Raw genomic sequence first — 25,923 nt, forward strand, 5'->3', positions numbered from 1 at the left:
ATTCTCACCAGCCTGGACAGCCAAAGGGGTCTGTGTGTGGCCGGGCAGGATGGCGGGGTAGTGAGCCCTATGGAACAGCCAGGAACTGGTAAGGGGAGGTAGGCATAGGTCCCAGTAAAAGATGGTAAATGATGGTGACCCCGACAGGAAAGCGGAAGTATTTGGGTTTTTAAATTTCCCCCTAAGTTCCCACAAGATTTCATTGTTGCACCCACACTTCCCCCCTTCCCCGCATAGGGAATTTCCGATTTCACTTCCCAAAACGCAAGTGACCAGAGGGCCTCAACTTCCTCATGTCCTCCTGCCCTGCCCCAGCTGTAGCCTCTGTGGGGAAGCCTTCTCTTCTCCCGCGTGCGTCCGGTGTCACCCATGTCCTCCCCCGCTTGCGTCCCTCTCCCACTCCCACCCCTTCGGCCTGAGGGGAGGTCAGGCCTCTCGCTGCCCGTCAGTTTGCCCGTGTGTCCGCTTCTCCCTGCCCATTTTTATTTCCCCAGTCACCGCCCCGCCCCGGATTCTCTACTCCCTCAGCTTGCTCTGCTACCACTTTCCTGCCTCTCCCTCTCCCAAAGCAGATAAAACATGAGGGGACAAAGACAGTGTGTGTCTGGGAAGCTGGGCAGAGAGGAGTAGGTGCCGCGGCCCGGGGGTACTCCGATGCTTCCGGGGATTCTGAGCCAGCGGGAGGACGGCACGTGGGGAACGGCGGGCGCGGCGCGTAGTCAGGGAACCAAGGCACTGGGCACTGGGTGTCTCGTGGAGCCATCCCGCGGGGGTGTGGGGGGTCCACGGTGCCGGAAGGCGCGCAGGCCCACGGACCGTCGCCGCCTGACGCCTGCTCCTCGCCTTCGTAACCGCAGCACTTTCGCGAGCCTCCCCACGAGGGGCGGGGCGAAACAGGTACGGTTGCCACGGCACCCGGACCACAGCCTCGCGATATTTGAAATCAGCCAATGGGAGGTGGGGGAGGGGAAGACGTGGCACAAGTCTGAGGGGCGGGGCCGGGAGGGGCTCCTCCCTACCTCTCCCAATTGCGCCCTGCCCCCGCCGCGGCGGCGCGAGCGGCCCCTCAGGGACTGACCCTATAAAGGCCGCTCCACTAGGAGCGCACTCCATTCGGCAGAGGGCGCCTTGGCTGGCTGGGCTGTGCGCCTGCGCAGTGTGGGTCGCCCCTCGTTCCCCTGCCCTGGCCGGCCGCGCCTCGGCTCCGCGCCCTCGCCCCACTCTCAGCCGCCGCTCTGCCCCGCAGCAGCCAGTCCCGTGTCCGGCAGTATGTTCAGCTGGGTCAGCAAGGATGCCCGCCGGAAGAAGGAGCCGGAGCTCTTCCAGACGGTGGCTGAGGGGCTGCGGCAGCTGTACGCGCAGAAGCTGCTGCCCCTGGAGGAGCACTACCGCTTCCACGAGTTCCACTCGCCCGCGCTGGAGGACGCTGACTTCGACAACAAGCCCATGGTGCTCCTCGTGGGGCAGTACAGCACCGGCAAGACCACCTTCATCCGGCACCTGATCGAGCAGGACTTCCCGGGGATGCGCATCGGGCCCGAGCCCACCACCGACTCCTTCATCGCCGTCATGCACGGCCCCACTGAGGGCGTGGTGCCGGGCAACGCGCTCGTGGTGGATCCGCGGCGCCCCTTCCGCAAGCTCAACGCCTTCGGCAACGCTTTCCTCAACAGGTACCCACCCATCACTCCAGGGGGGCGCGGCCGGGGCACACACCGCACTGGGAGCCTGACCCTCCCGTGGCTGTCGCCCCGCCGTCCTTTGTCTCCGAGGCCCCAGTGAGACCCTCAGTGATCACTCCCTGGTCCAAGGGCCCTGCCGCTTCCCAGAGAAAACCCACCGGGGGTCTAAGAGTGGGCGTTGCCGGCTCCCCCAGCTTCTGTTGTCCCCAGAATCTTCCAGGTTAACCACCGAGCCCTCCTGCAGATCCCAGCCCCACTCCCCTCAGAACCAGGGCCGGGGTAGGAAGCTGAGCCATTCCTGGGCTCCTTTTCTTGGTCTCCACCTCCTTCCCGCAGACTGGATGCACCTAATTTACGGAAGTCAACTCTCCCTTCCCTGTCTCCTTAAGTGTCAGTAGCAAAACACAATGAAACTTTTAGTCATTCCCTTTTCTGGTGCGGGGTGGGTCTGCTCTGCCTCCCCTGGGAGGGTGGTTTTGTGTAGGAGGGAGGAGGAGGATCTACTGTGGCTTGCTGACTTTGGGGCAGCCCCTTGGAGGCAGGGGACAGTTGAGGTTTGAACACTTCTCCCAAAGGCAGCTCTCAAGAGGTCAGTGCTGCCTTCAGGGATTTCAGGAACCAGGATGAGGTGGTGGCAGTGGGAGCCCTGCAATGAGATTCTGGCCCTAAGCCCTTCTGTGTACTGAGAGACAGAATCTGAGGTTCCTGCACCCGCTTGGACCTCACTTTCCCAGTGAAGTGGCCTCTGCACACAAGGAGAGTGATGTCCAGGACTCTGCCTCTCTCAGTGCTGTGAGTGACACACAGTGCCCCGCCCCTCGAGGAGTGCAATGGCCAGGCTCACTTTTCTCCAGAGAAACTTGAGACATCCCGGTCCCAACCCCCAGGCATACCAAAGTACTTCATACCAAACTACCTACCAAAGTACTTCACAGACCCTGCCCTCCCTGCCACCCCACATTCACGGACTCCACATGCCTTTCAAATTGTGCACCAGGGAAGAGCCTCTGAAGGAATCTTTGAATCGTGCCTTCCAGGTCGCCGCCCTGCGTGGTCACATTCCTTTCCAGATGCCATCTAGCCGTGCAGGGCAGCTTGCCCTCGAGCCAAGCCGGGGACCAGGCCTACTCCATGCACAGAGCTGACCTTCAGCAGGGTCTGTTGCCACTTCCAGTCATTTCAGCCCGCCCTCCTGTTTTGTGGCGGTTGTCTGTCTATCAAGGCCAGGTGGAGTGCAGCCCTTTGGGCTAGGGGCCCTGAAGAGGCGGGGTCCTCTTGCTCTGACCTTACCTCGTTTCAAGATTTGTGCTTTGCGCACTGGTAGAGAAGTGATTAGCTGGTGGGAGCCATTCGACCCTGTGAAAAGTTTGGCGGCTGTGCCAGAAAGTCCAAGTGTTAGGTCTCTGCTTCCATGCAAAACTTTGGGAAACCGTGGGAAGGGTCACTGCCCCCGCTGCCTCTGCTGTCCTGAGCTCTTCACTTTCCTTGTGAGGGCACACCTTTTTTGAAAGGAGAAACATGGCACAGGACCAGTTTTCTGAATTTGGAAGCCTAGAGTTTCAGAGCTGGAAGGATCTTAGACATCGTCTCCGCAGCCCCCACCTCACTGGTTCAGGAAACCGAGGCTCAGAGAGGGTCCAGCTGATTTGAGGAAGTCACCCCTTAGGTCAGCCAGCACTGACTGCCTGGTTTTTGCGCAGCCAGTTACTGCCTTCTGCTTCTACCTGAAAAAGAGCAATTCAGGATTGCTTTGTCCAAGACCGGTGCTTTGATGACTTTGGTGCCACAGGATCTGAGAGGTGGCGCGTGTTTATTTCCTTCTTGCTGCCACCTCATCTCCAGGGGATCCCTGACCACTGATGGCCTTGCTGAAAGGGCCCTGTCAGCCCGCGCTGAGGCCCCGAGCTGTGTCAGGATGTGTAGTGTGGGGAGTGTGCCCGGCGAGGAGGGTGCAACAAAGGGGGCTTTTCTCTGGCTGATACAGCCTCTCCCGGCTGAGTCTTAAAGAGACTCATTGAGTCCTGAACTTGACTTTCTGACCTTTTTCCCCATATGTGGCTGCTCTAAGAATAAAATCAGCTGGAGCAGACCAAGGCAAGGTGCAGTCAGGGTGTCCTAAGGGTGTCCTGTGAAAATTGCATAACTGGGACTGCCACCTGTGTGTCCTTGGTGAAATGGAATCAGAGGCATCTTTGCTGCTTGCTGCCTTTCTTGTTTTCTGCCATATACCCTGGGCTCTGCAGAGCAGCTGGTTTCTGGGTCCTGTAGATATTAACTTGCTTTCTGGGCTCATTTATGAGGCATTTTTATGTATGTGACTTGGCTTCTCATCCTTCTATTCTGTAATCATCTCTCCAGCGCCTCCTGTCCCCAGCAGGAAGGCCAGGCCTGACCTGCATGCATTGCTGCTGGCACTGGGAGAGTGAGGCCCACGTTTTGCTCGCCCTGTGGGTCAGCTGGTCTTGCTCCACTGCTTTACAGAGCACCCCTTGCCCTGGCCAGCTGCCTTCTGCCTGTGGGCCCCTGGTCGCTGGGGGATGGGGCCAAAGGGAGAAGCTGATCGGCTGGGAGTCCTCCCCTCTGTTGGAAAGGCAGCTTCAAGTCTGTGTCCTACAGATAATAGGTCAGTCTTTTCTTTGCTCTCACTACCTTTTTCAGAGAAGTTTTTTGTTTGTTTGTTTTTTGAGACAGAGTCTTGCTCGTTGCCCAGGCTAGAGTGCAGTGGCACACAGTCTCGGCTCACTGCAACCTCCACCTCCTGGGTTCAAGCAATTCTCCTGCCTCAGCATCCTGAGTAGCTGGGATTACAGGCATGTGCCACCATGCCCAGCTAATTTTCTTATTTTGGGTAGAGATGGGGTTTCACCATGTTGGCCGAGCTGGTCTTGAACTCCTGACCTCAAGTGATCCGCCCACCTTGGCCTCCCAATGTACTAGGATTATAGGCGTGAGCCACCACACCTGGCCTTTCAGAGAAGTTTTTAAAGGAGCTTTTTCTGCATCCAGTGAAGGATCCCTGCTCTCAACTAGGACTGCGCTTGCCTTTCTGGGCTGTTATAAGCTTAGTGTGAAACTCAGATGTGCATCGCTGAGCCCTGGCCCACAAGTCGCCAGCCTCTCCATGGCCTTGTTCTTCCTGAGCCTGCTCTGACTTTCAGAGAATAGGGTGTCTGTGCTTCTCCGTCTCACTGTCTACCAGCCTGTGTGGTCCCCAGCTTTTGTCGGCCGTCCGTTTCAATTCCCTCACCCGAGCGGCTGGTTGAAAGGGCAAGGCTGGCCATAGCAGTAGTAGGAAGGGGCCAGCTCTCTTCAATGTGGAAATTTAGCCAAGTGGGGGAAAGATGGGATTTCAAGGTCCCGATGTGACCTTCTGTCTCCCCTCTGAATTGAATGGCGACCTAGGCTTGCACAGTTTTCACTAACAAGTCAGCAGCTTGAAAGTTGATCTCTCAAACTCTAGGGGAAAAGTAAATGTGAGGAAGTGCCGATGTGGGTCAGTTTGAGCCTGCTGGTTGCATTCCCGGTTGAGAAAGTCTGTACAGTTTGCCGGCCACCCCGGGAAACTAAGACAATAGAAAACCACCTGTCAGTTCCCCGCTTCAGGAGAGGAAGCCACAGATGGAGCGAAGGAGTACAGAGAGCCCTTTGTTGTGTCCGGAGCAGCAATGACTGTGTCTTGATGCCTCTCTTCTGGCTCTTGCTCTCATGTAGGTTCATGTGTGCCCAGCTGCCCAACCCTGTCCTGGACAGCATCAGCATCATCGACACCCCCGGAATCCTGTCTGGAGAGAAGCAGCGGATCAGCAGAGGTAAACAGCTCTGACTGCAGCTCGGCCGCTGGCTTCGTCACAGATCCTGCTCTCTAAGATCTGCAACCTGGGTCAGATGCTGCCTTTGAGATTTCTCTTTTTTTTTTTTTCTGAGACAGAGTCTTACTCTGTCACCCAGGCTGGAGTGCAGTGGCGCGATCTCGGCTCTCTACAACCTCCGCCTCCCAGGTTCAAGCGATTCTCCTGCGTCAGCCTCCCGAGTAGCTGGGACTACAGGCGCCCGCCAGCATGCCTGGCTAAGTTTTGTATTTTTAGTAGAGATGGGGTTTCACCATATTGACCAGGCTGGTCTCAAACTCCTGACCTCGTGATCTGCCCACCTTGGCCTCCCAAAGTGCTGGGATTACAGGTGTGAGCCACTGTGCCCGGCTGCCCTCAAGATTTCTTCCAGTCTCAGGCTTTCTAAAAAAAAAATGTGGCCATTTTACATCAGCCTCCCATCTCCACAGTGCTCTGTGCACTGAGAGGGGGGGAGCTGCTTTCTTCCTTGGCTCCCTGGGCCCAGGCGATGGGAGCAACCACGGTGAGACTGCAGCCAATCTTGTGTGGCTGTCATGCTTTTGAACCCCTGGGGCATGCTGGAAACAACAGGATCAGAGTGGGCCTTGGGCCATGCTGTGGGGGTGCAGGAAGCATTGCCGACTGTGAACAAGCCCCTGGTCCCCAGAGCTTATTAGCCTTAGTCTGTATTTAAAAACCTTTGCCCCCTCAAAGCCATATACATTCCTCACGAGTCCAGCAGGACTGAGAGAGAGCCAAGCAAAAGGAGAAGCTGGTAGAAATTCATGAAACAGTTAGGGGCTGGTGGAAATTTGCGTATATTTGTTTAGAGGTTGATAGCAGCCTCCGTGGCTGAGGCCTTCATGCTGTGCAGTAGTTGCCATGCCCATTCCAATTGTGTAAACTCCTGCCTAGATTCTGCCAAGCTCTTTTGAAGATCTGTTTCAGGATGAGCCTGAATTGGGTCTTCCCATCTGTCACTGCCCCTTTTTTGCAGAAAGGTGGGGCACTTTGGGGCCTGATGCTTTCTGGGAGGAGCTTGAGTTTGGGCTGGTACCCGGCAGGTGGAGTGGAGTCGACAGCTCCAAATGCGAAAATGAAATAAGATCAAACTCAAAGAGGGGTTGAGGACAAGTGAGCAAGTTTGTTGATGATTAACTTGCAGATCTTTCCCGTGTCCCTTACCCTCTGGACTGGCCTGTGGTGGGTAAGCCTTGCAGTCCAAGCCGGCACCTAGGATTTGGGGTGCACGTATCTCTCTGCTGGGGCTCTGAGGGCGTGGGGACTCTGTTCTTGGAGCTGAGAAACCTTGCTTCTCTTTCCTTCCAGCCTTGCGGGCCTTGCCCCTGTGGGACTGCATCAGAGTGTACTGAAATCATTGCCCCTCATCTGGTTTCAGAGCTGCCAGTTAAGCTGTTAGATTCTCCCACCCCTGGTGATAGTGACGCTCCTAGGAGTTCAAGGGAGTAGATTTGGAGACCCTTTCTAAAAGAAAAAAAATAACACGAGGGCTAGTATTTTTATTTCTTACTGCTGTTATTGTTCCAACCTAGTTTTAGTAAATACCTGATAAGCAAAAACCCTGTCATTTGCCAAAGCAAGGTCAGAAAATCTGAATAAGTTACTCTTTTTTTGTTTTTTGTTTTTTTGAGACAGAGTCTCACTGTGTTGCCCAGACTGGAGTGCAATTGTACGATCTCGGTTCACTGCAACCTCCTACTCCCTGGTTCAAGCGATCCTCCTGCCTTAGCCTCCCAAGTAGCTGGGATTACAGGTGTGCACCACCCATGCCCAGCTAATTTTTATATCGTTAGTGGAGACGGGATTTCACCATGTTGGGCTGGCTGGTCTTGAACTCCTGACCTCAGGTGATCCGCCTGCTTCAGCCTCTCAAAGCATCATCGCAGCCTTGAACTCTTGGGCTCAAGCGATCCTTCTACCTTAGTCTCCTGAGTAACTGGGCCCACAGGCGCGGGCCATCGTGCTCGGCTGGGGTTGTATGTCTTGTGTTGCTTGCCTTGACCCTTGCCCTCTGAGACACTCCCTCCCTACCTCTTACTCCCTCTGCTTCCTTTCCCTGGTAGGAAAGAGGCAGGCAGAGGTGTCTACACTGGCTGTCTCTGGGACAAGCACCAGAATGTCTGCTCTGTATCAGTGTATCTGCAGACACAACAAGGCATTTTGATTGGGAGCAAGGGGTGGACGTAGGCGTTGCCTTTTGGTCCCCGCCTTGGAGTTGCTTGTGCAGATGACAGGTTGGAGGAGCGAGCCAGCAGGACACAAGGCTGCTGTCAGTGTGCTAACCTGTTCTGCCTGTGTGGCCTCCCTGTCCCCTCCAGGCGCAAAGTGTGGCCCCTCTGCATCCCTGAGAGGCCAGGCTCCCCTATATCCACAGCAGGGCATCTCTAGCCATCATGGGCAGGAAGGAGCTGGTGGCTGAAAGAGAAGTACGTCACTCTGATTGGAGGAGGGGTTTCCTGCTGTGAAGTAGCGGAAGATCAAACCGATTTTACCGGACCCTTTCTTTTCCTCCATAGCCCTAGCAGCCTTGGTTTAGATGTGTCTTACTAAAAGTTACCTGGGTAGGGTTTGAATGATGTTGGTGTTTTATTGTCAGGAGAAAGCATCGTGCAGTACCTCTTGGAGGTGCCAGGTGTAAACTCCAGGGTGAGCCCCACTAGGTGGACACAGGAGTGGATTTCTGTTTCCTGGAGGCCACGCCCATCAGTCATGGAAAGGCCCGTGTGGCCTGTCCAGCAGAGGAAGTCGGAGTCGAGCAGTGCTTTCCCAGCAGGGCTGGCTGCCTACTATTGCCTTTGCTGGTGGCGTGGAAAGCAGGTGTTTCCCTCTCAGAAAGATAGGGCCGGCAGAGTACGCACATGGGCCCCAGCGTGACACGCCTCCCCTGTCCTGCCAGCCCGTTCCCTGGAAACATGTCCTTGTGGAGGCCATGGATGGACATTGGGGTTGCTGATTTCATTTACTTCCATTTCCCACCCCGTCTGGCCCGTCCTGGCCTCTCCTGACTCTTTTTCCCCTTTCCCCATGGTCCTAATGTGTGCAGGAAACATGGTCTGGAAAGATAAGGTGGGCTGGTGCAGGCCCAAAGCGGTTAGGATGCAGCCGGGCTCTGTCAGGGATCCCTGAGGACTGCCTCAGGGACGAGAAGGGGGCCGGGTTGGGGTCTCTCGGGCTGCCTTTGCCTGTGTGCTAATCTGAGTGACTTTAAAGATACTATTCTCCTGTGTCAGCAGAGAAAGGTGGCCTCTGGGGGCTACGTTCCTTCTTGAGTGCTGCCTGTGTGACTGATAAGGGCACAAAGGGCAGCTGGGCCTGGCAGGGGTGGTGCCCTTGGCTCCAGGGGCTGAGGACCAATTGCGTGGTCCCGGCAGTGCCTGGATGCCGAGTCATCCCCTGGCGGGGCCTCTGTGGGCAGCCCGGCCAGTTCGTTCCCCATTGTGGTCACTAGGCAACTGTGAACAAAGCGGGAGTTTTTGTGCCTCAATCTCCCCATGAAAGCTGTATCAGCAGGGTAGTGTTGCTTCAACTTGCAGTAGCAGATCGGAGACCTGGCCAGCTTTGTGTCTGACTTTCTGCTGGCCACTGCCACGTCAGTGAGTTCCACTGAGTTATCACAGCTGCTGCATCTAGGAGGAAGCTCCTGCCTTTCAGAGGAGGAAGCAGAGGCTTAGGAAAGTTAAGTAATTGGCCTAAGATGACAGCCAGGCCAGCAAGTGTCGGCGCTAGGATTTGGACCCAGGCAGGGGCTGTGCTCCTGCTGCGGCAGAGCTGAGAAGGGCGCCTTGGCGTGAAAGCTGCAGGTCCAGGAGTGCCGAGAGCTTGGGTCAGACAGATCTTTGCCCTGGTTGGGTCATTACTGTGGAGGTCTTCTCAGCCCCCCTGAGACACACAGAGGCCACCCTCTGTTTCTCTCCCGCCCAAGGTTAGACTCCAGTCCTGAAATGGACCTGAGGTCTGGGGCTTTGAACAGCAGTGCTGGTATTGTCTTCCCTGTTCCCTGTCTCCAGCCATAAATGACCCCTTGGGCTATCCAGGGAGCCTGGTGGCCTGGGCTCTCGTTTGCCCTCTGGTGGTCTGCAGGCTCCCCCTAAGCCTGGGAGCTGTCCTGATCCTTAGTCGTTGGATGGGGTCCCTCTGTCCACACTCCCACCTGTGTGTCCTGAGCCCTGTGGCCCAGAGGCGGGCCTGCGCCGTGGGCCGCCCCCACTTGCTGTCGGCACCTCCTGAGATGGAGATGCCACTGCCAGCAGCCCCCCCAGGCCGGGGTTTCACCAGGGTGCTCCGAAGACCATCAGATGCTCCCAGGGGCAGCCCAAAGGCCGTGAGCCAGGCCACGTGCTGTGTCCCTCTTGGATTCAGCATCCACAGCACAGGTAGATGAGAAGTTCAAGTCCCACATCAGTACTTGGGGAGCTGGGTGGCTCTAGGGAGTTGCCATAGTCCCTGAGAGCTGCATCAGTCCATCAGGAAACAGCACAGCTGCTCTGGTTATTGTAGATTACTGGAATTTACATGTTAAGCTCTTGCCGTAGTGCCTGGTGCACAATTAAGTGTTCAAGTGTCAGCTGGTTCATAGTCAAGAGATTGAAAAGCCCAGGGCTTTCCAGACTATGATCTGAGTAACATCCTGGGGAGTATCAGGGCAGCGCTGACTCAGCCGGGGTTTCCCATTGGGTTCCAGGTCCTCCTTTGCTCCCCAGCTCCAGGCCTCCCGAAACCCCCTGCTTGTCTCACCTGACTATGGCCTCCCTCTGTGGCCCAGCAGGCCAGGATGCCAAGACAGCTTTTGGCCTCAGCCTCTGCTGGGGGCGTGCAGGCTCTGCCGCAGAGGAGGCGTACCAGGCACTGCCTGCGCTCGGCACCTGTTCCCCAGGCTGCGCACTGGTGGTGGGCTGGGGAGCAGCTGGCCAAGCGCCTGCAAACATTCCGTTTATATTTGGGGGATGAGGCATTCTTCATGCGTTTGAAGTCCTTGCCTACACACCCATCAGAATCTGAGCTTCTTAAGCCCAAAATACAAATCCTGCGAGTAAATAAGAGCAAACATTTACTCCTGCTTGCAGTGTGCCAGGCTCACTCCATCCTCCCGTGGCCCTCCCGAGCTGGAAACCTACTCTCTTCGTGTTACAGATTGAGAAGCTGGGAACCGAGGTTCTGAGAACAGAGACCTGCTGGGTCATACAGCTGGTTGTTGAGTAAAAGGTTCAGGATGGAAATGTGGGCCTGATTCCAGAGCTCCTCTGCCCCCTCCCACCCCTCTTTTGCTGCTTCTGTCTGATTTGCTGGGGTCTACGTTGTGTGTAGTGAAGTCCACCCTCCTCAGGTGCCCTGCTGTACAAAGCATTCCTGGACGGCCACCACCATGACACAGAGCATTCCCATTGTCCGAAAGTTCCCGTGCCCGTTATAGTCACTCCTGGTCCCAGGCAGCCCACTGACCTTTGCCTTTTCCGGAATGTACCTAAATGGAGTCATACAGGATGAAGCCTTTTGCTTCCACCTTCACTTAGCAGGATGCTTCTGAGCTGCATCCGTGTGTTTGAGAGCACCCGTGGCCTGCTCCTTTTGTTGGGGGTCCTTGTCCCATCACAGGGATGCACCATCAGTTGTCATCCGTTCACCTGTCGGGGGCGCCTGGGTTGTTCCACCTGGGGCAGTTTTGAGTCAAGTTCATGCTTTGTGTGGATGTGTGCTGCTGTTGCTCTCAGGTAAAGCTGAGGAATGGAGGCGCCTCTGTGCTCCCCTGGAAAACCCTTCCCAAGGAGCGTCAGCCTGAGCAAGCCCAGGAACGAGGCCTGGGGCACGGATTCTTCTTAGTTCCTAGATCTCTGTTTTGTTTTCCTGGGCCCAGCACGCGTTGGAAACCTGTGTGATGGAGAGCTAGGGCGAGAAATACTAAAGCCCACGCAGCTTGAATGACAGGAAACAAAAGTTGATTGAAGACAAACCCTCTATTGTTTCATGTTCTAGAAATCTTTGGAATGTATAAAGCAGCTTTTCCCCCTGCGGCTGGAACTACCTGTGTTTTGGAGGCTGCTGGGGTAGGGCAGGGAGGCCTGAGAACCTCCCTTTTCCCCTTCTGTACTGGCAGGAAACATGGTCCTGCTGTTGTCAGAAAGGCAGATCCTCTAAGGCCAGCGCCTAGAGAAAGGACCCCAGAGCCACAGTGGCCTGGAGGAGGCTGGGCAGGATGTGGGTCGCCATGAGAGGCACCTGCGTGCACGCTACCCTGAGGTGCCATGCGTGGCTCAGACTGGTTGCCTGGAGCCGCTCTGTTCTTTCATCCCACACCCCCAGGACTTTTTGTTTTCACTTTTTAAAAATTGTGATAAAGTACACCTAACATATAATATTTACCATTTTAATCTTTTTTCTTTTTTTTCCCGGGGAAGATGGAGTTTCACTCTTGTTGCCCAGGCTGGAGTGCAATGGCATGATCTTGGCTCACTGCAACCTCCACCTGCCAGGTTCAAGCGATTCTCCTGCCTCAGCCTTCCAAGTAGCTGGGATTACAGGTGTGCGCCACCATGCCCGGCTAAGTTTTGTATTTTTAGTAGAGACAGGGTTTCACCATGTTGACCATGGTAATTTCGACCATGGCTGGTCTCGAACTCCTGACTTCAGGTAATTTGCCCACCTCAGCCTCCCAAAGTGCTGGGATTGCTGGCATGAGCCACCACACCCAGCATTTTTTTTTTTTTTTTTCCCGAGACAGAGTCTTGCTCTGTTGCCCAGGCCGTAGTGTGGAGGCACAATCTTGGCTCACTGCAGCCTCTGCTTCCTGAGTTCCAGCGGTTCTCCTGCCTCAGCCTCTTGGGTAGCTGGGATTACAGGCGCACAGCACCACACCTGCCTAATTTGTGTATTTTTAGTAGAGACAGGGTTTCACCATGTTGGTCAGGCAGGTCTTGAACTCCTGACCTCAGGTGATCAGCCCGCCTTGGCCTCCCAAAGCACTGGGATTACAGGTGTGAGCCACTGCGCCCGGCCTCATTTTAACCACGTTTTTTGGTCATGCACCCCAGAAAAGTAGATTTTAACTCTTTGTAGGTGTGCATTTCACTGCCATTTAGCACATTCTTCATTGTTCAGCTGTCAGCACCATCCAGCTCCGGAGTTCTTCAGTTCCCAAAGGGAAACGCTTCCTGCTCAACACCAGCTCCCCTCCCTGCGCCCTGCGCCCTGCGGCCCCTGCACTCCCCATTCTCTATTCCTTTTCTGTGCACTTGATTTCTCCTGGTATCTCCTGTAAGTGGAATCCTACAGTGCCATATCCTTTTGTGACAGGATGTTTTAAAAAAACTTTCATTTTAGGTTCAGGGGTACATGTACAGATTTGTTATACAGTTAAATGGAGTGTGGTGGGGTTTGGTGTACAGAGTATTTCATCACTCAGGTAATAAGCATAGTATCTGATAGGCAGTTTTCTTTTTTTTTTTTTTTTTTTTGGAGACAGGGTCTCACTCTGTCACCCAGGCTTGGAGTGCAGTGGCATAATCATAGCTCACTGTAGCCTCAACCTCCCAGGCCCAAACAATCCTCTTACATCAGCGTCCCGAGTAGCTGGGAATATAGATGTGTGCCACCACACCCAAATTTTTTAAATTTTTGTAGAGAGGGGGTCTTGCTATGTTGCCCAGGCTGGGCTCAAGCAGTCCTCCTGCGTCAGCCTCCCAAAGTGCTGCAATTACAAGCGTGCTCCACTATGCCCAGCCTGCTAGGCAGTTTTTCTGTCCTCACCCATTCCACCCTCAAGTAGGCCCTGGTGTCTATTGTTCTCTTCTTTGTTGCAATGTGTACTTGATGTTTCGCGCCCACGGGTAAGTGAGAACATGCGGTATTTGGTTTTCTGTTCCAATGTTAGTTTGCTGAGGATAATGGTCTCCAGCTCCATCCGTGTTGCTGCAAAGATCATGATCTTGTTCCTTTTTATGGCTGCATAGTATTCTATGTGTATATATACCATGTTTTCTTTATCCAGTCTACTGTTGATGAGTATTTCAGTGGATTCCATCTTTGCTATCATGAATAGTGCTACAATGGACATGTGTCCTTATGGCAGAATGATTTCTATTCTTTAGGGTTTATGCCCAGTAATGCGATTGCTGAGTCGAATGGTAGTTCTGTTTTAAGTTCTTTCAGAAATTGCCAAGCTGCTTTCCACAGTGGCGGAACTGGTTTACATTCCTACCAGCAGCGTATAAATGTTCCCTTCTCTCTACAACCTCACCAGCATCTGTTACTTTTAGACGTTTTAATAATAGCAATTCTGACTGTTATGAGATGGTGTCTCATTGTGGTTTGATTTGCATTTCTCTAATGATTAGTGATGAGTATTTTTTCATATGCTTGCTGGCTACGTGTGTGTCATCTTTGGAAATGGTGACAGGCTTATTCCATCACTTAGCATCCTGTCTTCCAGGTCCCAGGATTTTCTGAGTCAGAGCTTCCTGGTGGCTCACGATTGCTTATCAGAGGGGGCTCTGGCTTTTACTCACTAAAACCACTCCCTCTGCAGGTGGGCCTTTCTCTCCAGCCCACCAGCTTGGGCCATGTTTTCTGTGTCCTTTTGCTAGGTGTCAGTTCTGTCACTCCCACCGGGGCCTGAGCTAGTCAAGCTAACAGCAAGGCCCCTCCCTTGGTGGGTTCCAAAGCCTGAAGGCTTGTTGCCTTGGGCAGTGCCAGGGGTGCTGGCAAGCCCTGTTCTGTACTTGTCACCAGCCATCCAGCTCTGATCCAGAGAGTGGCTCGATGCTCCCGCTGTGTGGTGTGGCCTTTGGCACCTCTTGAAACCCGGCGTCTTTAAGACTGAGGGAGGTGCTTTGAGGGCAGTGAGGGCCTGGTGGGCTAAGGAGCACCGGTGGGCCTGCTGGGGCTTGCAGTTACCTGGTCACATGCCTGCGTGGCACGGGCCCGAGTGCTGTGGCCCTTTTTGTCACCTGTGGGTGTGGCTGGCCGGTCACTGTGTTTCCCTCACAGCAAAAGCACATTTTCTATAGTAAACAGGAAATGTTATTCACCTGCAAAAAAATGAACTTACCTCTGTTGAGTCCAACTTGAGATGATGGCCAGTAACTGGGTTTCCGGGCAGGTGGGGCCGGGCTCCTAGCCCTGGGGCAGGAAGTTTTGGAGTGCTCACTCTTCCTTCTCCTCTTTTCTCTCTCTTTCCCCAGGGTCCCCCAGCCATCCAGGGGGAGGTGGGAGTGGGGCCTTGCTGGGTGGAGTTTGGGAGGGTGACCTCAGCTCCCCAGGCGCCGTCCTGACTCCCAGGCCAAAGCTAACATGGGCTGAGCACAGCCCATCAGGGCGCCCTTATTCCCAAGAACTCAGTTTTGGCATCACAGCCTCCCCAGCTGTGTGAATTCTAGTTTCAGCTTGTGGTGGGCTGAAGACAAATGATTTGTCGAGGGGAGAAGTTCGGCCCCCTTTTTGCTGAGCGAGGAGCCTCAGTCCTTGAGTCATCGCCTTTTCAGTACTGACCTGCGTTCCCAGAGCTGGCCATAAAAGGTTGTGGGCTGCGGGCCCCAGGCAGGCCCTGCAGGCTCAGCTAGTGTGGCCTGGTGGCTCTGGGGTCAGAGGCGGCCTCTCCCTGCCCCTGCTTCCCTCATGTTGCCCTTGGCCTCTCTTTCTGGTTTTCTGCTGAGACTTCACCCTTTGGGCATCCCCTCCTGTGGAGCTCAGAGCCAGCTGCAGGGAGTCCGGGCGTCCGGGGCCTTGTACTTTGGAAGCAGAAGCCTGTGGTGGCATGAGGTGTCCTGGCGCGATGCCCTTCCACACCTTCTGGGCACAGGGAACCTGGCAGTTCTGCTGTCTCCGACCATCCGCCCAAGGCTCTGGAAGGCTGATCGGGCCTCCCTGCCCAGGCTGGAGGCCAAGACCCCGGCTCCCCTGCACTCCTACCCTGTTGAGAAGCTTGGCCCTCAGGGCTGCTTCTGGTCCGAGAGCCCTATTTCCTGTTGGGCTGGGGCAAGGAATGGTCGCACATCACCTGTGGAGAGGCTGCCGAGGCTGTGTGGCTGAAGCTGTGGATTTGGGATTTTCCTTACGTTTTGGTGACTTTGCTCAAGGATGAAAGTCGTTGACCGATGATGGGTCCCAGGCCGCTGTCCCCTTGTTCCCACAGAGCCCTGGCTTCCCCGGCCCCGGCCTGCGGAAAAGGCTGTCCCTGCCGGGTCCTGGGCTGGAGGCCTACTGCTCCCACATGCCCTCCTCCCTGCAGCGCCGGCCGAGGAATTGGTACTTAAATTTCCAAGATGGAGAAAGTAACTGAGAAGTTTAAGAAAAGAACTTCAGGTCACAGAGTCAGTGGCAGCGGGCGGGAGTGGAGTGCAGAGCCATCGTGGTGGCCTGAGTTCCTTCTGGGAGCACCAGGTGTGGGGAGGGGCTCCGCGCCCCTGTGGCTTTGGGCTCACAGATGGCGCCAGGCACGCTTGGGCCTAGGGCCGGGGCGGGCGGCGGGAGTGTTTATCCCATGAACGAGCTTGGCTCTGCACACCCGGTGGTGCCGTTTATCTTGGCGTGCTTGTTCATGGAGGCGGCCTCTCGGGAGCCTGGGCTGTGGACCTGCTTTCGCCCTGGAGGGCTTTGCAGGGTGGGAGCAGCGGATGCCACCAAGGGGGAGCCCGTGCGGTGGTGGAGTCAGCAGCAGCTCCCACTGGGGTACGGCAGGGCTGCCCTCCCATCACCGTGGGCGATCCTGTCCAGCTGCTGCTTTTCCCTTGGAGCTCCCACCTCGCTGCTGTTTTTCTATCGCCCTCAGTCTAGAGAGCGCCTGTGTCCATCCCCAGCTTGGCGAGAGGCTGGTGAGTGTTTTTCACAGGGATGCCAGGAGTGGGCAGTGGGGTGAAGGACGGGTTTGGGTCCAAGCTGGGCGACTGTCAGACTGTTGTGTGCAGGAGTGGCTTCTCCCACTTATTTCCAGAGCCTGACTGCTCTCTGGGAAGTACTTTGTGCTTCTGAAGAGGGCCGGCCTACATTTGGGTGGCCTGGGACCTGTGGGAAGACTGAGCCAGGGACGTGGAGCCTTGCCCAGAATCAGGCAGAGAGGATGTGGCCCCTTGGGGGTGGGGCCCAAGCTCCCCAAGGACTCCAGGCCTCTGTTTCCACATGGCCGGCCTGTCACTCCTTACTCCTCCTAGACCGGGAGGGACAGCAGTTTTACTCTAGGGCCAGAGGAAGAGGTGAGGATTTGTTTTGTTTTGTTTTTCAGACAGGGTGTCACTCTGTCACCCAGGCTGGAATGTAGTGGCATGATCACGGCTCACTGCAGCCTCAACCTCCTGGGCTCAGGTTATCCTCCTGTCTTCGCCTCCCAAGTAGCTGGGACTACAGGCCGGTACCACCTTTGTAGAGTCGGGATTTTGCTGTGTTGCCCAGGTGGAACTATTGTGAAGATGCCTAGTTGTCATATAGGATTTAAATTAAACTGCTGTTACAGAGACCCAAAAATTATTGGCTTAAGTCAGATAGCCGATAGTTTATGTGAAAAACAACAGTCCAAGGCCATTCTGAACATGCAGCTTTCATCTCTGAACCCAGGGTGCTTCCTCCAGCTCCTCCCATCACATCAGCGTCCCCGTCCTCAGGAGGGAGAAAACAACAAAGGGCTCACGCTCCTTTCCATGTTCATTTCTGCTGAAGGAGGCTGGGAAATGCAGTCTCCAGCTGGGAGGCCATGAATCCAGCTGAAACTAGATAGTTATATTCTAATTCCTTCAGGAGGAATTTCAGCTAGCAGTCTCTGCCACAGGCAACAGAGTTCGCTTTTTTGTTGGGCCTTAATTGGGCTGTAATGGGTTGGTGGGAAGCAATATAGAATAGAGTTTAGAATCCAGGCACGGTGGCTCAGGCCTGTCATCCCAACACTTTGGGAGGCCAAGTCAGGAGGATCTCTTTGAGCCCAGGAGTTCAGCATAGACATAGTGCTGAACATAGTGAGACCCCCATCTCTACAAAATAAAAATTTAAGAATTAGCCAGACATGGTGGCACATGCCTGTAGTCCCAGCTACTCAGGAGTCTAAGGTGGGGGGATGGCTTGAGCCCAGGAGTTCAAGGTTGCAGTGAGCCAAGATTGTGCCACTGCACTCCAGCCTGGGTGACAGAGCAAGACCCTGTCTCTAAAAAAAAGAATATAATTTTTTTAAAAAAAGACTATAGAGCCTAAAGCTGGAGTCTATCCAGTCCAACCACTTTGTTTTGGAGAAGTATTTAAGACCTAGGAAGGGGAAGTGGTTTGTAGCACTTCCTGGGCTTCTTGTAGAGCAGAGGTCAGCAAACTTTTTCTGTAAGGGTCAGATAGTTAATACTTCCAGCTTTGCAGACCTTTCACAGCTTTGTAGTTTCTATCACAACGACTGAACCCGGCCAATTTTTGTATTCTTAGTAGAGATGGGGCTTCACCATGTTTGTCAGGCTGGTCTCGAACTCCTGACCTCAGGTGATCTACCCACCTCAGCCTCCCAAAATGCTCGGATTACAGGCTTGAGCCACTGTGCCTGGCCCCTTCTAGGAATTTTATTTTATTTTATTTAGAGACGGAGTCTTGCTCTGTTGCACAGGCTGGAGTGCAGTGGCGCGATCTCAGCTCACCACAACCTCCTCCTCCTGGGTTCAAGTGATTCTCCTGCCTCAACCTCCCAAGTAGGCTAGGACTACAGGCTCGCACCACCAGGTGTGGCTAATTTGTGTATTTTTAGTGGAGACAGGGTTTCACTATGTTGGCCAGGCTGGTCTCAAACTCATGACCTTGTGATCCTCCCACCTTGGCCTCCCAAAGTGTTGGGATTACAGGCATGAGCCACTGTGCCCGGCCTGTAGGAATTTTGAAAACTGTCTCAGGCTGAGAAATACCAGGCCAGGTTGGAGATGAGAGCCATCAGAGCAGCAGGTCCCTTGGCACCCCTGAGCTCTCCCTTCTCTTCCCCGCAGGCTATGACTTTGCAGCTGTCCTGGAGTGGTTCGCCGAGCGTGTGGACCGCATCATCCTGCTCTTCGACGCCCACAAGCTGGACATCTCCGATGAGTTCTCAGAAGTGATCAAGGCTCTGAAGAACCATGAGGACAAGATCCGCGTGGTGCTGAACAAGGCAGACCAGATCGAGACGCAGCAGCTGATGCGGGTGTACGGGGCCCTCATGTGGTCCCTGGGCAAGATCATCAACACCCCTGAGGTTGTCAGGGTCTACATCGGCTCCTTCTGGTCCCACCCGCTCCTCATCCCTGACAACCGCAAGCTCTTTGAGGCCGAGGAGCAGGACCTCTTCAAGGACATCCAGTCTCTGCCCCGAAACGCCGCCCTCCGGAAGCTCAATGACCTGATCAAGCGGGCACGGCTGGCCAAGGTAGACCCTGGGGTGAGGGGAGCAGCCTATTGCCAGGCAGGGCCATGGGGCTCTGAGATAGGCACTCAGGGCCCAGGGATTGCCCGAGACCCATCCCAGCTCTCTGCACAGGCGGACCTGCGCTGCGCTGTTTCCCTCTGCAGAAACCAGTCTTTGGTCAGCACTCGCATGCAGCCTGCTCTTAACTAAGATTCTCCACCCGGCCTCCCTCTAAACCTGTTCTGTGTGTGGTTCATACTCCATCTACTTTCAAGAAGGGTTTGACTATGCTTACAACACAGAAACAGCACACAGGAAGTTACCGCTGAAGCGAAGGAGGCAGCCTCAGAAATGGGGTGTTGGGGGATAGAGCTCTGAGGCTTGTTGGCTTCCCTCTAGGGTTTCTTGTTCTTGTTTTTGAGGCAGAGTCTGGCTCTGTTACCCAGGCTGGAGTGCAGTGGCATGATCTCAGCTCATAGCAACCTCCACCTCCCAGGTTCGAATGATTCTCCTACCTCAGCCTCCTGAGTAGCTGGGATCACAGGCACACACCACTATGCCCAGCTAATTTTTGTATTTTTAGTAGAGACAGGGTTTCACCATGTTGGCCAGGCTGGTCTCAAACTCCTGACCTCAGGTGATCCACCCACCTCAGCCTCCCAGCGTGCTGGGATTACCCCTCTGGGGTTTACTGAGCCTGAAGTGCACTCAGCACAATGTTGGACGCCAGGGACGTGGCGGGGAGTGACACACAGCCCGTCTGCTCCTCAGCCTTCATGGGGAAAGCAGAGCACACAAACAAAAACTAAACATCAGTTATTTGTGTTGTCTCGGAGTGAGCACAGGCTGCTGTGGGAGCTGGTGCTAAGGGCTGTCCCAGTGGAGTAGAAGGGCTGGGGGAGGTCTGGCAGGAGCTGAAGCTTAAGCTGCGACAGGAAGCAGCTCGTGAGGAGACGGTGCCAGCCTACAGACTGGTGAGCACTGGGCACGGAAGCCAAGGTCACGCTGAGGTGGTATCAGTCCAGCAGGCCTCGCAGACCATCCTTACGTCTCCTGGCAGCCCAGGCCTGGTGGCACCTATCAGCAGCCTCTGAATGGCCGAAGGCTTTGGAATCTCAGTGGCTGACCAAGTACTTGAGTGAGAGCCAGCGTGGCTGGGGCCAGGAAACGAAGGTTAATGCCACCAGCAGGCCCTTCCAACACAGAATGACAGAACACATGCCCTCAGGGTGTCTGACTTTGGATAACACCCTATTGTGAGCCAGCCTAGACAAGTCACCAAGAGTGACAGTCCCGGCTGTGGTTGGGGTTGGCCCCATGGACAGGAGTGTTTGACACAGATTGTCTGAACAGCTGAGAAGTGACCAAGCCCACACTTGTATCTTAGCAGGGCACCTAGCTATTCTTTCAGGCTCTTAGCACAGGGTTCAGCTGTTTAAGAAATAGGCTCCAGCCAGGCATGGTGGCTCATACCTGTAATCCCAGCACTTTGGGAGGCCAAGGTGGGTGGGTGGATCACCTGAGGTCAGGAGTTTGAGACCAGCCTGGCCAACATGGCGAAACCCCATCTCTACTAAAAAAATAGAAAAATTAGCCAGGCGTGGTGGCACGTGCCTGTAATCCCAGCTACTTGGGAGGCTGAGACAGGAGAATCACTTGAACCCAGGAGGCAGAGGTTGCAGTGAGCCGAGATCGTGCCACTGCCCTCCAGCCTGGGTGGCAGAGCAAGACTATATCTCAAAAAAAAGAAAAAAAATAGGCTCCGGCCAGGCATGGTGGCTAACACATGTAATCCCAGCACTTTGGGAGGCCAAAGCAGGAGGATCCCTTAAGGCCAGGAGTTAGAGACCAGCCTGAGCAATCTAGTGAGACCCTGTCTCTGTTTAATTTAAAAATTAAAAAAAAAAAAAAAAAAAGCCCTTGCTGTAGCTCCCATCTCTAGGCCAGGCCAGAGCGTGGCTGGGGAACTGTCCTGCCTGCTGAGCCAGGCCCTTTGGTAATACGTCCCCAGTTCTTCAGTAAGACAGCACAGAGAGCAGGGTGCTTGCCCCCACCTCATGGCATGCAGGGGGGTACCAGGGCAGACATTGTGTCGGCATTAAGGCTTCAGTGGCAGCTGTGCCTGTGGCCAGGGTCACAGTCCCCTGATCTCCAGAGTATAGCTGAGGACTAGGATGGGCACTTCCTGGGAAGCCCATGCCCCTGCCTGCTCAGAGGCACGGAGACTCTGCAGGCGTTGAGCACAGTGACCCTCGTACCCGCTCTGTCTCGAGGCCAGTCAGAGGGCATGTGGGTGCCACCTGGCCTGAGCAGTGAGAACTGACTCATCATCCTTTGCCACCACTGCCCTCCCCTTGTGTCCCAAGTACCCTGGGCCCCGCCTCACCTGCAGATGAGGAATTCTCATTCCGGCCTGGGCCCCCCCTCACCTGCAGATGAGGAATTCTCATTCTGGCCTGAACCTCTGTGAGCTGTGTGCACCGGCATGGGTCAGATGCCTGCTCTGGAGGACACAGGGCTGCGTGGTTTTCTTATTTTTAATTTTATTATTTTATTTTTTGATTGTTTGGAGACAGAGTCTCACTCTGTCGCCCAGGCAGGAATGCAGTGGCATGATCTCGGCTCACTGCAACCTCCACTTCCCAGGCTCAAACCATTCTCCTGCCTCAGCCTCCTAAGTAGCTGGGATTACAGGCACCCACCACCATGCCCGGCTAATTTTTACATTTTAGTAGAGATGGGGTTTCACCATGTTGGTCAGGCTGAACTCCTGACTTTAGGTGATCCGCCTGCCTTGGCCTCCCAAAGTGCTGGGATTACAGGCGTGAGCCACCGTGCCTGGCTGGCTGGATGTTTTTCTAGAGATCTCCCTTCTGGAGCCTCCCTGTGAGTGGAGTCAGCTTTGAGAGAGGAACCCATGCAAAAACCCAGGTGAGTGACCCCAGCCTAAAAGGACAAAGGATGTCCTGAGCTGATGGGTGTGGGTGTGGCCCTGTCTGAGGCCCTCTCCTTGCAAGGCAGAGGGAACTCCCCTGCTCAGCCACCTTTGAGGATAGACAGGACAAGGGGCGGGCATGAGCCCCTGCCTGTCTGAGAGACCGTGTGTGATCGCCAGGCCCTAGGCACACTGAGTCACCGCGCCTGGAAAACTCTGTGGCCTCCAGTGTTGCCTCACACCTGCCACTTCCTTTTCCTGGAGTGAATGGTGCTCTCTGTGGTGACTCCCACCGGCCTGGGATCTGCCTGCCACAGTGTCCCTGGGAGACCCTAGATCTAGACCCACATGGCACAGGGCTGTCTCCCTTAGGCAGTTCTCAACCAGGCCCCCGCCCAGGGCAAATAGGCTCAGGCTGAGTGAGGTGGTAGATGGGCTGGAGCCGGGGAGAAGGGCAGCGAGGCTGGCTGGCCGTAGCCCTCCGTGGCTGGACACGACTTGGCAAGGCCGAGGGATCTGAGGGCTGGGCTACTCTCGAGGGGTGCCAGGTTCCCAGCTTGCTGCGGGGAAAGGAAGGGGGTACCGCCCTGAACTGGCACGTCTAAGCAAGGTATTGACGCTTGGATAAAGCTGGCAGCCGCCAAGAGAAGCCTTTGTGGGATTTTTTGAATCCTTCGTCATCTGAGCTGTGATGATGGAGTGGAGTGTGGCGCGGGCCCCCTGGAGTTCTGTGGGCTCCATTGGCACTCAGCAGGGATTTGGACATGTAGGTTGGTGGACCCTGCAGGAAGCCTGCTCCCTGCTCGGGGGAAGGGGGGCTTGCAGAGAAACAGGAAGAACATGGGCTGTGAGGCACCTTCAGCAGCCTGGGTTCCAATCCCAGCTCTTCCACGTGGGAGCCAAGTGCCCCAGGCGGCGTTTCCCAGCCTTGCTTAGGGCCGGGGTTGGGAGAATCCCACCCCGCAGGGCTGCGGTGAGGGTTGAATGGAGGGTATGTGATGTGCCCAGCGGTGCACAACAAATGGCCTCCTTTGGGTTGACAGACTTGGTTTTACTGTTCCTGGATCATCACAATGATCCATGCGAGACCAAGGCTGTTGTCTTCTGTTTCAAGTGCGTTTTCCTGTCCTGTCCTCTGCCCCGCGGCAGTGAACAGCTGTGGCTCTTGCCAGATTGTGTCTGTTCCTAGGCCTGTGGGAGCCAGCAGTGGCAGCGGCCTTAAGCTTGACCCATCCCTCCCGCTTCCCTGTTCCTGAGCGAGCACCTTGGAGTATGCTTGGAGTGTTCCTGGAGGCTCTGCTCTTGGGGGCAGCCTGGGACAAGACAGCGCCTGATGGCCACCCCCTGTCTTCACAGGTTCACGCCTACATCATCAGCTCCCTCAAGAAGGAGATGCCCAACGTCTTTGGTAAAGAGAGCAAAAAGAAAGAGCTGGTGAACAACCTGGGAGAGATCTACCAGAAGATTGAGCGCGAGCACCAGATCTCCCCCGGGGACTTCCCGAGCCTCCGCAAGATGCAGGTACGGCTGTCCCGAGGCCCCATGCAGGCTGGTGGCCATCAGGGCAGGAGGAAGGCCGAGGGCACTGGATTTGGAGGGAATCCCATCTCCATGGGGAAGGGCCTCCCTGAACGGAAGCAGCTGGGTTAATCACCGGCACCCCACCCAACTCAGAGTTGACCCAGGCAGTGACACTGCAGAGGGGAATGTGGTGACTCACCCTGCGTGGTGGGGGGAGGGCAGGGCCGTGCCAGCCGCTCTGGTGCCCTGTCCATTAATCCTTTGCTGCCGCCCTGCAAGGAAAGAGCTGGAGTTGCCTCCTGTGTACAGGTTAGAGAGCCAAGAGCCAGAGGGGTTCGCCGAGTCGCCCCTGCTAGTCGGGGGGAGCAGCACTTTCTGCTTGTGAAGCCCTCCCTGGAACCACTTGGCCTGGAGTCTGGGAGGGGCCTAGAGTCTGGGAGGGGCCGCCCTTGTCTTTCCTCCCCTGCCCACAGGAACTCCTGCAGACCCAGGACTTCAGCAAGTTCCAGGCCCTGAAGCCCAAGCTGCTGGACACAGTGGACGACATGCTGGCCAACGACATCGCGCGGCTGATGGTGATGGTGCGGCAGGAGGAGTCCCTGATGCCTTCTCAGGTGGTCAAGGGCGGCGCCTTTGACGGCACCATGAACGGGCCGTTCGGGCATGGCTACGGCGAGGGGGCCGGCGAGGGCATTGATGACGTGGAGTGGGTGGTGGGCAAGGACAAGCCCACCTACGATGAGATCTTCTACACGCTGTCCCCCGTCAACGGCAAGATCACGGGCGCCAACGCCAAGAAGGAGATGGTGAAGTCCAAGCTCCCCAACACCGTGCTGGGGAAGATCTGGAAGCTGGCCGACGTGGACAAGGACGGGCTGCTGGACGACGAGGAGTTCGCGCTGGCCAACCACCTCATCAAGGTCAAGCTGGAGGGCCACGAGCTGCCCGCTGACCTGCCCCCACACCTGGTGCCGCCCTCCAAGCGCAGGCATGAGTGATGGCACCCGGCCCCGCACCTGCCATCTGCACGCCCGGCTGGGAGGCAGAGACGGGGGAGGGGAAGGCTCGCCGTTTCTCAAGGTCCATAAAGACTGAGCGGGTGTTCCCTCGCCTCTCGAAAAGGAAAACCACCATCTTTATTTTCAGGCTGTTCCTGGGCCTGGTGGGGAGGCAGGGGCGAGATGATGGAATTTTGTGCACAAGAACTGTGGATATTTTAATACACAACGTCAGAGGCAGCGTTCTTGGTCGCCGCCGCCTCTGTGTGACAGCCACGTGTGCACAGCCTCTGCCCCCCACCGGCCTTTGCTCTGCTCTGGCTGCAGCTGGACAGTGCAGCGACTGTGACCGCAGGGGGGCCAGGTCGCCCTTTTGGCAGCTGCTAGGCTGGGACTGCATGGACAGGAACACCAGGCACCCTCCGTTTGCTTCTGAGCTGAGGTTGCTTCACGGGGCCGTGGCTTCCTTCCTCACCCGGCTCTGCCTCCCCCGTGCTCTCGGGCGAAGTGGGTTCTTGTGCCTTCCCCTCCCTGGCCCAGGCTCCCCGTGCGCGGGCCCTGCCCTTTCCTCCCACGCCCCACTGGCTCCGATGCGCCACCCTGCTCAGCAGTCACAGAAGCAGGGCCCAGCAACCTTTTTCAGGGGTCCAGGGAGTAGGAGAACCATCTTCCAGAAAAATACATAAGCTAGTTTCTGTTCTGTAAAGTGACATCTTTCATACTTGACCAAATTTCCCAGTAACTTCCCAACCACTGTTCAAAAGCTGTGATTTTTGTCTCCCCTTCCCACCCTCCAGCCAAGGGCAGTCCTGCCCAGGGGACATTAGATATGGGTACCCGGGGAGCTATGGGTACCTGGGGAGCACCCCCTTCCTGGACCCCAGCATTGTGTTTCCTGGCAGAGGAAGGGTGGTCATCCCAGCTCCTGCCCCCCCCCTCACTTAACTGGAGCTTTGGGAAGTTCCCTTCACAGTGGGAGGTGGGTGGTGGGTGAGGGCTGGCGGGGCCTCATGACAGCTTGGTGCTGGTAAGAGGAAGCCCGTGGTTCTGGCCAGGCTCTTGTGTCCAGACAGCGGGGACCAGGGGAAAGCCAGTCCCTTCTGTAACCCCCTCATTTCCTTCCTACCTTCCTCCTCTGTTTAGCAAAGGAGGGCAGCTGACTTGGATGTGCTTAGAACGCCCCTGGCCCCAGGCTGAGCAATAAGAAACCGGAGCCTTGCGGCCCAGTGGCCTGGGCCATTTCAGGCCACCTCCCCCTCCTCTGCCTGGGGCCATTGAGCCCAGCCTCCAGGGCCCGGGCGCATTCGCAGGCCAGCGGCCACTGTCCGGGCTGTGATGGCACCGAGGCAGGTGGAGCACCGGGTGCCACACAGCTGGGCTTCCCACCAGGCTCTCCCGCGGGGGTCTCAGGGAGCTTCCCCCCAGCGCTGCTTGGAGTCTGCAGGAACTATCCTTGTTCTCCCTAGCCCATCACTCCATACAGTATTAGGTGAGAATGGATGCGGGCGCTGTCCTCGCCAGGAAGTCACTGTTGAAGTTGCAGTGGCTTGTTCATACCTGTGGGAAGAAAAGTGAAGACTTTCTCCTTGCATTAAAAAGTCTGAACTGTGCCGAA

At 55.8% G+C, this 25,923-nt stretch overlaps 1 protein-coding gene across 1 annotated transcript; it reads left to right on the forward strand.

The window, feature by feature from the left end:
- Nucleotides 1-941: 941 nt before the first annotated feature.
- EHD1 (EH domain containing 1) lies at nt 942-25,923 on the forward strand. The gene is made up of 5 exons (XM_023186402.2): nt 942-1,673; nt 5,394-5,491; nt 18,463-18,875; nt 23,146-23,310; nt 23,784-25,923. Exons 1-5 carry the CDS (start codon nt 1,270-1,272, stop codon nt 24,306-24,308), a joined length of 1,605 nt encoding a protein of 534 aa, XP_023042170.1. The 5' UTR covers nt 942-1,269; the 3' UTR covers nt 24,309-25,923.

The sequence above is a fragment of the Piliocolobus tephrosceles genome, chromosome 13 (assembly GCF_002776525.5).
Source record: "Piliocolobus tephrosceles isolate RC106 chromosome 13, ASM277652v3, whole genome shotgun sequence".
Classification (NCBI taxonomy): domain Eukaryota; kingdom Metazoa; phylum Chordata; class Mammalia; order Primates; family Cercopithecidae; genus Piliocolobus; species Piliocolobus tephrosceles.

Excerpts from the sequence above, each read along its gene's own strand:
- EHD1 (XM_023186402.2), top strand. The coding sequence starts at position 1,270 with ATGTTCAGCTGGGTCAGCAAGGATGCCCGCCGGAAGAAGGAGCCGGAG. Across the intron at positions 1,674-5,393 it reads GGCAACGCTTTCCTCAACAG|GTTCATGTGTGCCCAGCTGC; the intron begins GTACCCACCCAT and ends GCTCTCATGTAG. Across the intron at positions 5,492-18,462 it reads GAAGCAGCGGATCAGCAGAG|GCTATGACTTTGCAGCTGTC; the intron begins GTAAACAGCTCT and ends TCTTCCCCGCAG.